Source organism: Salmo trutta, chromosome 29 (assembly GCF_901001165.1).
Source record: "Salmo trutta chromosome 29, fSalTru1.1, whole genome shotgun sequence".
Lineage (NCBI taxonomy): Eukaryota > Metazoa > Chordata > Actinopteri > Salmoniformes > Salmonidae > Salmo > Salmo trutta.
Genome location: NC_042985.1, coordinates 31,366,729 through 31,380,510, shown reverse-complemented (window position 1 = coordinate 31,380,510; position 13,782 = coordinate 31,366,729). Strand labels below are relative to the sequence as shown.

General features: G+C 45.5%; 2 protein-coding genes across 4 annotated transcripts in view; one reads left to right on the top strand and one right to left on the bottom strand.

The window, feature by feature from the left end:
• The first annotated feature begins 113 nt into the window (after nucleotides 1-113).
• ctu2 (cytosolic thiouridylase subunit 2 homolog (S. pombe)) lies at nucleotides 114-7,874 on the top strand. 2 transcript variants are annotated; one of them, XM_029721779.1, is made up of 15 exons: nucleotides 134-564; nucleotides 741-815; nucleotides 1,017-1,095; nucleotides 1,178-1,237; nucleotides 1,405-1,465; nucleotides 1,592-1,701; nucleotides 3,356-3,645; nucleotides 3,785-3,920; nucleotides 4,108-4,239; nucleotides 4,349-4,440; nucleotides 6,108-6,208; nucleotides 6,356-6,554; nucleotides 7,190-7,256; nucleotides 7,349-7,407; nucleotides 7,570-7,874. In XM_029721779.1, exons 1-15 carry the CDS (start codon nucleotides 509-511, stop codon nucleotides 7,652-7,654), a joined length of 1,602 nt encoding a protein of 533 aa, XP_029577639.1. In that variant the 5' UTR covers nucleotides 134-508; the 3' UTR covers nucleotides 7,655-7,874. The 2 variants fall into 2 exon arrangements, with proteins under 2 accessions (XP_029577640.1, XP_029577639.1); XM_029721780.1 differs by lacking the exons at nucleotides 7,349-7,407; nucleotides 7,570-7,874 and adding an exon at nucleotides 6,671-6,866 and having other exon boundaries at nucleotides 114-564; nucleotides 7,190-7,244.
• A 74-nt stretch (nucleotides 7,875-7,948) lies between these two features.
• Nucleotides 7,949-13,782, bottom strand: part of LOC115167386 (piezo-type mechanosensitive ion channel component 1) — a 73,352-nt gene continuing 67,518 nt past the window's right edge. Inside the window, exons 42-51 of one of the 2 annotated variants that reach the window (XR_003870483.1) lie at nucleotides 13,544-13,702; nucleotides 13,263-13,410; nucleotides 12,967-13,155; nucleotides 12,671-12,763; nucleotides 12,279-12,451; nucleotides 11,999-12,121; nucleotides 10,332-10,411; nucleotides 9,609-9,807; nucleotides 8,620-9,453; nucleotides 7,949-8,123 (exon numbers count right to left, since the gene is read on the bottom strand). Coding sequence is in view for 1 of the 2 variants with exons in the window: in XM_029721778.1 (XP_029577638.1) it covers nucleotides 9,189-9,453; nucleotides 9,609-9,807; nucleotides 10,332-10,411; nucleotides 11,999-12,121; nucleotides 12,279-12,451; nucleotides 12,671-12,763; nucleotides 12,967-13,155; nucleotides 13,263-13,410; nucleotides 13,544-13,702 (1,429 nt within the window). In the remaining variant the exon portion in view is untranslated. Of the gene's footprint in view, nucleotides 9,454-9,608; nucleotides 9,808-10,331; nucleotides 10,412-11,998; nucleotides 12,122-12,278; nucleotides 12,452-12,670; nucleotides 12,764-12,966; nucleotides 13,156-13,262; nucleotides 13,411-13,543; nucleotides 13,703-13,782 lie in introns of both variants that reach the window. The other variant, XM_029721778.1, reaches the window with a different exon arrangement.

Genomic DNA, 13,782 nt, shown 5'->3' with positions numbered 1-13,782 from the left:
AGTACGTTTCTGGTCATTGAAGTCTCGTTCGCGATATCACCAACTCAGTTTACAGATGCTTCAAACTACACTCCCACAATACATTGTTTCATTGTGTTGTAAAATGTTTAAGTTATTATAGTTCTAATTTTCTCTTTTAAATATGTGTTGCAAGATTGATTAATGTGATACATCCACAAAAAGAACAGTGATCCGACTACAAAACGCTCTTCACATGACTGTGTAAAGAATCTAGCGCGTCATCAGAATGCGTGATGTTGTTATACCAGGACGAGCCTTTTGACAGCTATAAGAAAAAGGCTGAATTAAATACATCTCGAAATAGCTAAACTAATCGAATGAATGTATCTAGCTAAATAGAGTTTCGAAGAACGCTGGTATCGGCTCACATAGTTTTAACTGGCAAGCTTGAACCGAAAACGGTTACAGCTACATTCTGCAATTGTTAGCTAGCAAGCTACAATAAATTAGAGCTCTGCGTCACATAGCTAGCTAACTCAACTCGACCATGTGTCAGGTCGATGAGGAATACAATGGACAGCTAGAACACAGAGTGACCCCACGGTAAACTATTTACCCATTTAACAGCTAGATTACCCAGTTGCCTAAACTGCAGTCAAGCTAATGTCCACGTGTAACTAAGTTCAGCTCGCTAGCTAACGTTAGCTTAGCTACTTAAAGTGTTGTCTGCTGTAGCAACTGCTCCCATCCAATCACAATTCATTTTTTTTTTATCGCAGTGTCTCCAAGAAGTGTGTCAAATGCAAAGAAAATGCAGCGGTATTGATCATCCGAGCTGGAGATGCATTTTGCAGGTAACGTTAATTTAACTGCTTTTTGAGAGTCACAAACTACATGTATTTGTCTCAAGAACTGGCCCCACAGAATTTACAGCAAAAATTTTAAAGTGGTAATTTATACTTAGTTGTGCAACTTTGCTCTCATTGTCAGCATATATGCTCATTGTAGCTAATAATGAAAAGTAATGTATTTATTTGGGTATGTCTTCTGGCCAGGGGCTGCTTCAAGGAGTACTTCATACACAAGTTCCGGGCCATGCTGGGAAAGAACCGGGTCATATTCCCTGGAGAGAAGGTATTGAATATCCATCTCTAACATTTGTGTAACGTCTTACAAAAATCAAAACCACTGAGTTGGCATCGTTTCTCTGTTGTAGGTTCTTCTTGCAGTGTCTGGAGGGCCAGCCTCTAGCTCCATGCTGTCACAGGTTCAAGAGGTAGTTGGGTCAATGTCTTCCTAGATGTGTAGTCGCACTGTATGTTGCAATTACTGAAATATCACAGGGCTGACATTTCAGATGCAACTCATTAAGTTTCTTCAAATTATTAAGGGTTTCAAACAGTTTTTGTTTTTCTGAATGAAAGTGAACTTTTCTTCTCTCAGGGTTTGAGTCGAGACGCACCCAAGAAGTTGAGATTTGTCCCTGGAATTATCTATATAGATGGTAACGTACAGATGATCATCGCTGCACTATGGCACAATGTTTTTTCTTCATCTGTCACTTAGCAGGTGGCTCTGGCCCATTAGACTAGCTCATGTGTGATGATTGTCTATTACTATGTCTTGACAGAGGGCGGTGCCAGTGGTCAAAGCATGGAAGAGCGGGAGAGGGCAGTGGCTCAACTGGAGTCAGTTTTCAGAGCCACTAATTACCATTACCACATAGTCCACCTGGAGCAGGTGAGCTGCCTATAGATGGGTCAGAAAAATGTTTGTACTTCTGTCTGGGATGTGAGACTGAGCTTTGATCATTGGCATTAAATATGTACAGTGCCTTCGGAAAGTATTCAGACCCCTTGACTTTTTCCACATTTTGTTACGTTACAGCCGTATTCTAAAATTGATTTTTTAAAAAAATCCTCAGCGATCTACACACAATATCCCATAATGACAAAGCGAAAACAGGTTTAGACATTTTTGCAAATGCATTAAATAAACGGATACCTTATTTACATAAGTATTGCTATGAGACTCAAAATTGAGCTCAGGTGCATCCTTTTTCCATTGATCATCATTGAGATGTTTCTGTAACTTGATTGGCGTCCCTGTGGTTAATTCAATTGATTGGACTTCATTTGGAAAGGCACACACCTGTCTATATCAAGTCCCACAGTTGACTGTGGGACTTGCAGCATTGTCCCCAAGGACATAGTGGCCTCCATCATTCTTAAATGGAAGATGTTTGGGACCAACAAGACTCTTCCTTGAGCTGGCCATCCGGCCAACCTGAGCAATCGGGGGAGAAGGACCTTGGTCAGGGAGGTGACCAAGAACCTTATGGTCACTCTGACAGAGCTCTAGAGTACCTCTGTGGAGATGGCAGAACCTTCCAGAAGGACAACCATCCCTGCAGCACTCCACCAATCAGGCCTTTATGGTAGAGTGGCCAGAAGGAAGCCACTCTTCAGTAAAAGGCACATGACAGCCCACTTGGAGTTTGCCAAAAGGCACCTAAAGACTCTCAGACCATGAGAAATAACATTCTCTGGTGTCATGAAACCAAGATTGAACTCTTTTGGCCTTAATGGCAAGTGTCAGGTCTAGAGGAAACCTGACACCATCCCTACGGTGAAGCATGGTGGTGGTAGCATCATGCCGTGGGGATGTTTTTCAGTGGCAGGGACTGGGAGACTAGTCAGGATTTAGGCCGTCATTGTAAATAAGAATTTAACTGACTTGCGTAGTTTAAATAAAGGTTAAATAAAAGATGAACTGAGCAAAGTACAGAGATTCTTAATGGAAACCTGCTCAGGACCTCAGACTGGGGTGAAGGTTCACCTTCCAACAGGACAACATCCCTAAGCACACAGCCAAGACAACGCAGGAGTGGTTTCGGGACAAGTCTCTGAATGTCCTTGGGTGGCCCAGCCAGAGCCCGGACTTCAACCCGATCAAACATCTGGAGAGACCTGAAAATAGCTGTGCAGCGACGCTCCCCATCCAACCTGACAGAGAAGAATGGGAGAAACTCCCCAAATACAGTTGTGCCAAGCTTGTAGCGTCATACCTAAGAAGACTCTGCTGTAAACACTGCCAAAGGTGCTTCAACAAAGTACTGAGTAAAGGGTCTGAATACTTATGTAAATGTGATTTCATTTTTTTAAATATATAAGTTAGCAAAAATGTCAACCTATTTTTGCTTTGTTATTATGGGGTATTGTGTGTAGATTGAGAAACTGATTTCATCAATTTTAGAATAAGGCTAACGTAAAATGTAGAAAAGGTCAAGGGGGCTGAATACTTCCCCGAAGGCATTGTATTATAGCTTGTCATTATTTAGAACATATGGTTGCATCATCATGTCTATTGTCTTTCGCTTCCCATGGTGTTTCAGGTACTCAGTCTCCCCAGCTCAGTGCTAGAGGCAGGATCCTCGGCAACAGAAAAACCACAGACTGGGTCGAGTTATAAAGCTGCTGTGGACCAATTCATCCAGACCAGGAAGAACCAGCATCCAGACCTCTCTGTGGAGAATGCCCAGAGTCACCTGTCCAGTCTGAGCATGCAGGAGGTTGAGCATGGAGGAACCAGCCCCATCACCCCTGAACAAACCCAAGCCCTTCAGAGACTGTTTGCCTCTGTGAGGACGCTGACAGCCAAAGAGGATTTGCTACACACACTGAGGTGAGAGACTAGACAGTATCTCCGAGACATGCCATTTACGAATCGGAGCATATGGCGGATGAACATGTCTGAAATGCTTCTGAAGGTCTAGTTTGTGTAAAGGCCATTTATGACAGGTGTAATGCATTGCTTTGTCCAGGCAGCACCTGATTCTCCACACAGCGAGGACACAGGGCTACACCAAGGTGATGATGGGGGACAGCTGCTCCCGTCTGGCCATCAAACTGCTCAGCAACATCTCTCTGGGGCGAGGGGCATCGCTGGCAACCGACACGGTGAGGAGAAAAATCCTCCCCTCTTTCAGCTCAGTAGAATAGTGAACATTATGTTTATGCCCCTCTAAATATTGCAATAAAGTACCGTTCGTCGCATCAGCGTAGCATTACCCCACATAGACATACATTGTGTTTTGAGCTCTGGCAGCAGCAGCTGTGTTATTTTGAAATGTTGCTATGTTCACAGGGCTTCTCAGATCCTCGCTACGGAGACGTGGTCATTGTCAGACCCATGAGGGACTATTCCTCTAAAGAAATAGCATATTACAACAGAATGTTTGACATCCCCTCAGTCTTCATCCCTGGCCTGGACACTAAGGTGAGAGTCGACTGTGTTCTGATTACTATCATTGTTATGTAGTGTGGCACACTCTGCCAAGTCCGTTTTGAGTATTTTAAGAGTATTCTTCCTTCACCGCCTCTTCCAGGCACAAGACAAGGCCAGCATCCAGCACCTGACAGAGAGCTTTGTCACTAAACTCCAGACTGACTTCCCCTCTACTGTCAGCACAATCTACAGGTGAGGATGGGTAGCACACAGCCACACTAGGAACCAATTGTAAGAACGACTTCTAAACTCAGCAAAACAAGAAACGTCCCTTTTTCAGGACCGTGTCTTTCATAGATAATTCGTAAAATCCAAATAACTTCACAGATCTTCATTGTAAAGGGGTTAAACACTATTTCTCATGCTCGTTCAATGAACCATAAGCAATTAATGAACATGCACCTGTGGAATGGTCTTTAAGACGCTAACAGCTTACAGACGGTAGGCAATTAAGGTCACAGTTATGAAAACGTAGGACACTAAAGAGGCCTTTCTACTGACTCTGAAAAACACCAAAAGAAAGATGCCCAGGGTCCCTGCTCATCTGCGTGAACGTGCCTTAGGCATGCTGCAAGGAGGCATGAGGACTGCAGATGTGGCCAGGGCAATAAATTGCAATGTCCGTAGTGTGAGACGCCTAAGGCAGCGCTACAGGGAGACAGGACGGACAGCTGATCATCCTCGCAGTGGCAGATCATGTGTAACAACACCTGCACAGGATCGGTACATCCGAACGTCACACCTGCGGGACAGGTACAGGATGGTAACAACAACTGCCCGAGTTACACCAGGAACGCACAATCCCTCCATCAGTGCTCAGACTGTCTGCATTAGGCTGAGAGATGCTGGACTGAGCACTTGTAGGGCAGGTCCTCACCAGACATCACCGGCAACATCGCCTATGGGCACAAACTCACTGTCGCTGGACCAGACAGGACCGGCAAAAAGTGCTCTTCACTGACGAGTCACGGTTTTGTCTCACCAGGGGTAATGGTCGGATTCGCAGTTATCGTCGAAGGAATGAGCATTACACCGAGGCCTGTACTCTGGAGCGGGATCGATTTGGAGGGTCCGGCATGGTCTGGGGCTGTGTGTCACAGCATCATCGGATTGAGCTTGTTGTCATTGCAGGCAATCTCAATGCTGTGCGTTACAGGGAAGACATCCTCCTCCCTCATGTGGTACCCTTCCTGCAGGCTCATCCTGACATGGCCCTCCAGCATGACAATGCCACCAGCAATACTGCTCGTTCTGTGTGCGATTTCCTGCAAGACCGGAATGTCAGTGTTCTGCCATGGCCAGCGAAGAGCCCGGATCTCAATCCCATTGAGCACGTCTGGGACCTGTTGGATCGGAGGGCTAGGGCCATTCCCCCCCCAGAAATGTCCGGGAACTTGCAGGTGCCTTGGTGGAAGAGTGGGGTAACATCTCACAGCAAGAATTGGCAAATCTGGTGCACTACTTAATGTAGCTGGTGGCCACACCAGATACCGACTGTTACTTTTGATTTTGACCCCCCCCCCCCCCCCCCCTTTGTTCAGGGGCACATTATTTGATTTGTTAGTCACATGTCTGTGGAACTTATTCAGTGTATGTCTGTTGTTGAATCTTATGTTCATGCAAATATTTACACAAGTTTGCTGAAAATAAATGCAGTTGACAGTGAGAGGACGTTTTCTTTTTTTGCTGAGTTTATATGGTGCACTATTTGTAAAGAAAAGTGGTTGAAAGGGGATTTTGTTAGGATACTATATCAATCTTAAGTGAGCCTGTTATGTATCTGGACTCGTGTGAAGATGGCTGTTGATAATGTTTGAGGATTTTGGTACTGAGCACCTGTTTTGATGGTTGTCCTCCAGGACCAGTGAGAAGCTCCACACAGCATGTCCCCCTCAGAACACCAACACACAACCCTCTGCTAAGTGCCTACTGTGTGTGTGCGCCTTGGACACTAAACTAGGTGAGTCACACTGCCAGTGTACTAAGACGGCATCACATCACAGAAATTTACTGTACTCACTAAATAAAAGTACATGTCATTTTGTACTGAAATTAGTATTTTTATACCCTAATCACGTAAATATCTCTACCTCTCCCTGTTCTTTAGAGGAGTTCTCTGCCTACCAGGCTACATTGATCTCAGAGCAGCTGTCTCAGAGGCGGGGCCCAGGCCCTGGGTTCACCCCTGGTACAGCAGCAGCTCCAGGGCTGCCTCCAGCCTCCTCGGCAAGCCAGTGCTGCTACTCTGGAGGGGGCCAGCATCAAGGCTGTATGACTGGAGAGGGGGGCTGCTGCTCCTCAGCTAAGTCAGTATTTGTCTCCTGTCCAATGTTTGCATTACTGTACAGCTGGATTATGTACACAGTCTACAAAACACTAACACCTTCCTAATATTGAGTTGCACCCCTCCTTTTGCCCTTAGAACAACCTCACTTTGTCAGGGCATTGACTCTACAAGGCATCGAAAGCGTTCCACAGGGATGCTGGCCCATGTTGACTCCAATGCTTCCCACAGTTGTCAAGTTGCCTGGATGTCCTTTGGGTGGTGGACCATTCTTGATACACACGGAAACTGCTCAGTTTGTACCCAGCAGCGGTGCAATTCTTGACACAAACCAGTGCGCTTGGTCCCCGTTCAAAGGCTCTTAAATCTTGTCTTGCCCATTCACCCTTTGAATGGCACATACACAATTCATTTCCCAATTGTCTCCTCCCCTTCATCTCCACTGATTGAAGTGGATTTAACAAGTGACATCAATAAGGGATCATAGCTTTCACCTGGTCAGTCATGGAAAGAGCAGGGCTTAATCTTTTGTACACTGTGTATATTCACGTGTTTACATTTAGGGTGAAGTGCCAAGCAACTTGAAGTTACTTGTACAAAAAGAGGCTGTTTTAATTTGATCCTATTGAATTAATACAATACTGCGTGTTCTTTCAGGGAGCCAGAGACAGTGGATCTTAAAAGCCTGTTGTGTTACAGTTGTAGACTGACCATCAAAGACATGGTGAGAGGACAATTTACTCCTAAACATGACCAATATAATCTATAAAGACTACAGCAGGACAATGTGAACCATGACCTTTCTCTGTTCTACAGACAGCAGAAGATGCCCTTCCCCAGTACATATTGTCAGAGGCTGAGAGAAGGAAGAGAAGGTGAGATTTAAAAAACATTCTTAACTCAAAAACAAGAACTACTTGTGAAATAGCTATTTTTGAATTTGCCCATGTCTGCGTAGAATATTGAGTTATTACCAGTAAAATTGCACTAAGCATATCCTTATTTACCTTGTTACTTCTGTTTATGGACTTGTCTAGGTCTCAGATGAGGGAGGAGATCAGTGAGTTCCTGCTAGATGAGGAAGAGGATGAAGCCATCCTGAGGGTTAATGGGTCCTTGTGACAGACTAATACCCAGTGCTACTGGACAACGTCCACATGCACTGCAGTGACGTTGTTCCCTTGGCAACTATACAGCCAAGGCTGTTTGTCTCAATATAAACTAATACCAATTGCTTTTAATTAATCAACTGACTGAATAAATATTATTTGGCTGTAAGACAATAGACTGATTTTTAAACTGTTTTAACTGCACCCAAAATAAAGCTGCTTTGTACATGGCACTGCTTGGTGGTGAATCTAACATTGATTCAGGTATCACTAATGAATTGAATATGGATGTATGATGCTGAAACAATTCGTTTTTCCATGTCAGAAATGAGAATTAACATTTATTTGTATAGATGAACAATATTTTCATTGGTTTAGAAGCTATTGGAAATAGAAATGATTATTCTTCCACAACCGAGATCCCATAGCAACAACCTACATGGTTCTGCATTCTCCCATCAGCATCACACAGGTTAGGTTCTCTGAAAATGAGAGCAAACATATGGAAATAAAGTACAACTCATGTTTATTAAAGTTAGGAAAGGTTTTGGTTTTTGCATATTGGCAACTGCCCTAGCAATGGTTAAACCCTATTGTAACAATTCAGAAAAGAATGAAAAGGCACAATGGTAACTGTATAGTGTCACAATTTCTGAAACTACTCCAGCACGACATTTTCCAGAGATGGGGCTAATGTTGCGTTATGTATTATTCCAGCATGGAGACATTTTGTAAGGATTGTCATGACTAAGACATTTATGTTTCAGTCTTTACAGTGTTGCTATACTCTGTCATTTAACCAATGTATTTTACACTTGTAAAACATTTAAGAGATTCAAGTCTTGCCATCGATAAGCCTAACTTGTTGCCACGTACAAAGTTAGCTTTCCTCCAAACTGAAGCGTTTCAATCTGTAAACAGTTTGAGTAAGATTCAGAGATTTGGCTGAATATGATCTAATAGAAACAAACACCCTACTTTAGGTCCTTTTTCTCTCAAATTGTCCCCTTTGGCGCTGCGTTAGTCCACACTGTGCTGGTCGGTGTAGTGAAGATCCAGCCTGTGACCTGTCAGGGGGGCCTGTCTCTTCATTAAGGGGTAGTGTCTGTAGGTCGAGCCGGCCATCACACCTCATTCAGAAGCCCATATTTCTGTTGGAACCCAGGCAATAAGACAAGAGGAGCCTGGCTTTAGTCTGTGGTCAAAGTGCAAAGCATCTAACCTGCCCTTCTGATTGGAGAGGCCTAGCCAAACTTTCCAAAACCAGGGGACGGGCACTGGAGCAGACCCCTTGGCCACCACACAGCCTCTGGCTCACTGTCTGTCAGTACAGCCCACCAGCAGAGGCAAATAGTACTGTCAGAGTATAGAAACAGACAAAACATGCCTTTCCCCCTGGCTAAGAGGGGTTAGTGCACAGTGAAAATAGACCCACTGGAACTAGCATTGGGTCTTTTAGAGGAAGACCAGGTAGAGGCACCCCCGTGTGTGAGACAGCCCCAAACAGGGGTGATCTGGATAGGACAGGACAGCCGGGGGGGGCGGGGCTAGCGATTGTCACTTGATAGCTTGTCTCTTGTCCACTTAATCATAGTCTCTGGTGAGCGGTAGAGGAAGATGAGTTTGGAGTAGAGCTCCTCTTCCAGCTCTAGCTCTCCTGTCTCCCTGACCAAGAAGATGTCTGTGCACAGTTTGAGGATACGGTTAACACAGGGCAGCTCCTCAAACATAATGGAGTGAGAGATCTCACTGAAGAAGCCTCTCACAAACTTCCCAATCACCAGCACCACAGACACGTACAGACCCATGATCCTGCAATGGAGAACAAGTGTAGAATGAGCATAATTTAACATAGAGCTCTCTTCTATACAGTTAACTTCCCACACAATAGTTTGAATGTAAATCAGGTCTATTCGATTTGCTGGAATGGGCTACCATTGAGAACACAGGCAGGCATAGATCCTTACCCATATCCTGCCAGGAAACCTAGACTGGGGGGGCTGACTTTGTCATTGAAGATGACCATCGGCAGGACGCCACAGTCCCCTGTGGACGGAGGACAGTCGGCGATGCTGATGTCCCACCACTCCTGGGCCCCACGGGTGCTATTCAGAGAGTGGTCCCTCATCAGAGACAGTGTTATATCCTGGTAGCCCTCCTCATCACCTGCAACATAACACGGTGTCAGGGAGACAGTAACACAGACTGACTGCCCATGTTCTAGCTTTGAGCTTCCTTATAGACGGGTTGGTTGTTTAGCAACAAAACTGATGCATACGCAACTATGGGGCAAAACAGACGGGGTTGGCTTAGATTGTTAAAAACACGTAAACTATATATATCATCGCCAATGTTTATTGAAAATAGAAAGAAAGAAAGCTGAACAATGAGCACTTGTCTCTCAAATAAATCGGTTCAGCTAGCAAATTCTGGCCGTATTAGTAGACGTGACATCAGTCAAAACAAGACATGGTATCAAGAACAACGAGCTGAAACGAACCACTTAGGATTCACCAAATGGCAGTTTCTTGTCATTGTTGCTAGGTATATGGCCATCCAGAACCATAACGACACACTGCCTTCTGCCCCTTTGAAGCGTGTGCATCGTTATCATGCCGCTGTCAGCTAACCGTCTATATTTCAAGTACTGTATGGCAGGAAGGATGTTTATACATAAAAGCCGCTCTGACCTTTATACAGCTGGTCGACTGGTTTGGCCTCGGCTCCGTTTGGTGCTCGGATATAGTTGGGGAACATGTGAGGCACACGTCTGATAAAAAAAAAAGTACAGGTAATGTCAAACAGAATTCAGGACAGGATTTCACACAGAAATCGAAATGAACTCAGCAAAAAAAGAAACGCCCTCTCACTGTCAACTGCATTTATTTTCAGCAAACTTAACATGTGTAAATATTTGTATTAACATAACAAGATTCAACAACTGAGACATAAACTGAACAAGTTACACAGACATGTGACTAACAGAAATGGAATAATGTGTCCCTGAACAAAGGGGGGGGTCAAAATCAAAAGTAACAGTCAGTATCTGGTGTGGCGAGCAGCTGCATTAAGTACTGCAGTGCATCTCCTCATGGACTGCACCAGATTTGCCAGTTCTTGCTGTGAGATGTTACCCCACTCTTCCACCAAGGCACCTGCAAGTTCCCAGACATTTCTGGGGGGAATGGCCCTAGCCCTCCGATCCAACAGGTCCCAGACGTGCTCAATGGGATTGAGATCCGGGCTCCTCGCTGGCCATGGCAGAACACTGACATTCCGGTCTTGCAGGAAATCGCGCACAGAACGAGCAGTATGGCTGGTGGCATTGTCATGCTGGAGGGTCATGTCAGGATGAGCCTGCAGGAAGGGTACCACATGAGGGAGGATGTCTTCCCTGTAACGCACAGCATTGAGATTGCCTGCAATGACAACAAGCTCAATCCGATGATGCTGTGACACACCGCCCCAGACCATGATGGACCCTCCACCTCCAAATCGATCCCGCTCCAGAGTACAGGCCTCGGTAACGCTCATTCCTTTGACGATAAATGCGAATCCGACCATCACCCCTGGTGAGACAAAACCGTGACTCGTCAATGAAGAGCACTTTTTGCCAGTCCTGTCTGGTCCAGCGACAGTGAGTTTGTGCCCATAAGCGACGTTGTTGCCGGTGATGTCTGGTGAGGACCTGCCTTACAACAGGCCTACAAGCCCTCAGTCCAGCATCTCTCAGCCTATTGCAGACAGTCTGAACACTGATGAAGGGATTGTGTGTTCCTGGTGTAACTCGGGCAGTTATTTCCATCCTGTACCTGTCCCGCAGGTGTGATGTTCGGATGTTCTGATCCTGTGCAGGTGTTGCTACACGTGGTCTGCCACTGCGAGGACGATCAGCTGTCCGTCCTGTCTCCCTGTAGCGCTGTCTTAGGCGTCTCACACTACGGACATTGCATTTTATTGCCCTGGCCACATCTGCAGTCCTCATGCCTCCTTGCAGCATGCCTAAGGCACGTTCACGCAGATGAGCAGGGACCCTGGGCATCTTTCTTTTGGTGTTTTTCAGAGTCAGTAGAAAGGACTCTTTACTGTCCTAAGTTTTCATAACTGTGACCTTAATTGCCTACCGTCTGTAAGCTGTTAGTGTCTTAATGACCTTGCCACAGGTGCATGTTCATTAACTGTTTATGGTTCATTGAACAAGCATTGGAAACAGTGTTAAAAACAAATTTACAATGAAGATCTGTGAAGTTATTTGGATTTTTACGAATTATCTTTGAAAGACAGGGTCCTGAAAAAGGGACGTTTATTTTTTTGCTGAGTTTACTACATTTGACTTTGAGCGGAGAGCAAAACATACACTGGGTCTGTGCGGTTCCCCACTAGCAGGGAAGCCAGGTCTGCTCTGACCGGGTTGCCTGGATCCAGATCGATGGAGTACTTGTCAGACGTGTGCTCCACAGTGCCTCCCTTGCCAAGGTCCCTGAAGAAAGAGACAGACACAAATACAATAAATACTATAGAAAACCACAGGGCAATTGCATAAACAAATGTTTTTACTTCTGCAACAACTTAAAACCACACACACACAAACAGGTGCATACACATACAGATGCACACACACACCACACCCAGCTGACCTCTGGAAGGTCCAGGCCAGGCGTAGGGTCATGTCCACAGTGCTGCCCAGCAGCTCCTTGACCACCTCCTGTCGACTTGGTGGGCTGATCCTCCACACTGACCCTGAGCTGCCCTTGATCTTAGCTGTCACTATGTCCTCATAGCTGTAGAGGGTGATGAACTGCATAGCCCTCTGTAGGGAACACACACAGACAGTCAGAAGTTACAACTACCTACCACGGAGGCAAATAGAGAGCAGCAGAGCTCAAATCCATGTTTGTTGTATTCATCATTCAACAGGGATCACTTACTCACAGTTGTACACAATTTGTTTAATTACAATCTAAAACAGGGTGCCCAAGGGAAGGAAATGAGTTGAGCTCTTTACAGTAGAGTTGGAGGTATTACGCACAGCATTGTCATAGAAGTTGGTGGTGAGTTCGTTGTAGTCCTCCTCAGTGAAGGACTGAATGGACTGCTGCTGGACACTCATGGTGAACAAGGGCTATGGAGAGGGACAATGGTTAACGTTTTAGTACAACAAATCTAACATGAGCACATATCAAATGTATCTTCCATAGATTCTCCAATGCTTTCTTTTTAGTGCTGGACGAGACTTGCCGTTGAAGATGACCATGGGCAGCATGGGTCCGGTGCCCATTAGAGTGTAAACTGTGACCACTTATAATTCCCCCCCCCAGTAATTACCTCATATCCTCCCAGCTTGACGGTCACTGTGACATCCACAGGGTGATTGACCACACCCACCACCGATCTGACCAACGAGATGAAGAGCAGCGGGAACCAGATGATGCAGATGAGAAAGAAGATGATGAGTCCTCCCATCCCATACTTCACTATCTTCTTCTTTTTTTGGCCTTTGGGCTGAGGGTATTTCTGAGGATGAAGAGGAACCAGCTGTAAAAACTGCTGGCCTAATCACATACTACAACAGACAGCAAGGGATTTTATCAACTACATTTGTAACCTAGAGGTCTTTGTACCTTCTCTGTCTCACGGCTGCACTTGATGATGAAGATGTTGGCGTAGATGTCTTCCACACACATCCAGTTGGAGAGGGACAGAGTGGTGTCAGTCCACACCCAGTCCATCACTGCCCGGAGCTCCACCAGGAAAGGCACCAAGCGGAACCTGAGAGACAGACAGACAATATCACCCTGTACCAGTACCCAACCTCATCCCATCACCTCCCTGAACAGGGAGACTCCCTGACTCAAACATATTATATGGTGTGGCAGAGGAGATTCTGAATGGACAGACTCACCCCTGGAAGAGGAAGAGGTTGAGGTGGTTGAACTTCTTAGTGAGAAAGTTGCCCAGGATTCGGGTGGGGTAGCCACAGCGGATCTGATAGGCCGACAGGGCAAAGTAGATACACTTGAAGAAGTACCAGAGCTGAGCCACCGAGTTTTGACTGAACATCCTGAGAGGACAGAGGGAGACACACCTCAGAGAAATGATGCAATAAGCACACCGCTTCAGGACCGTCAAACACCACGAAGA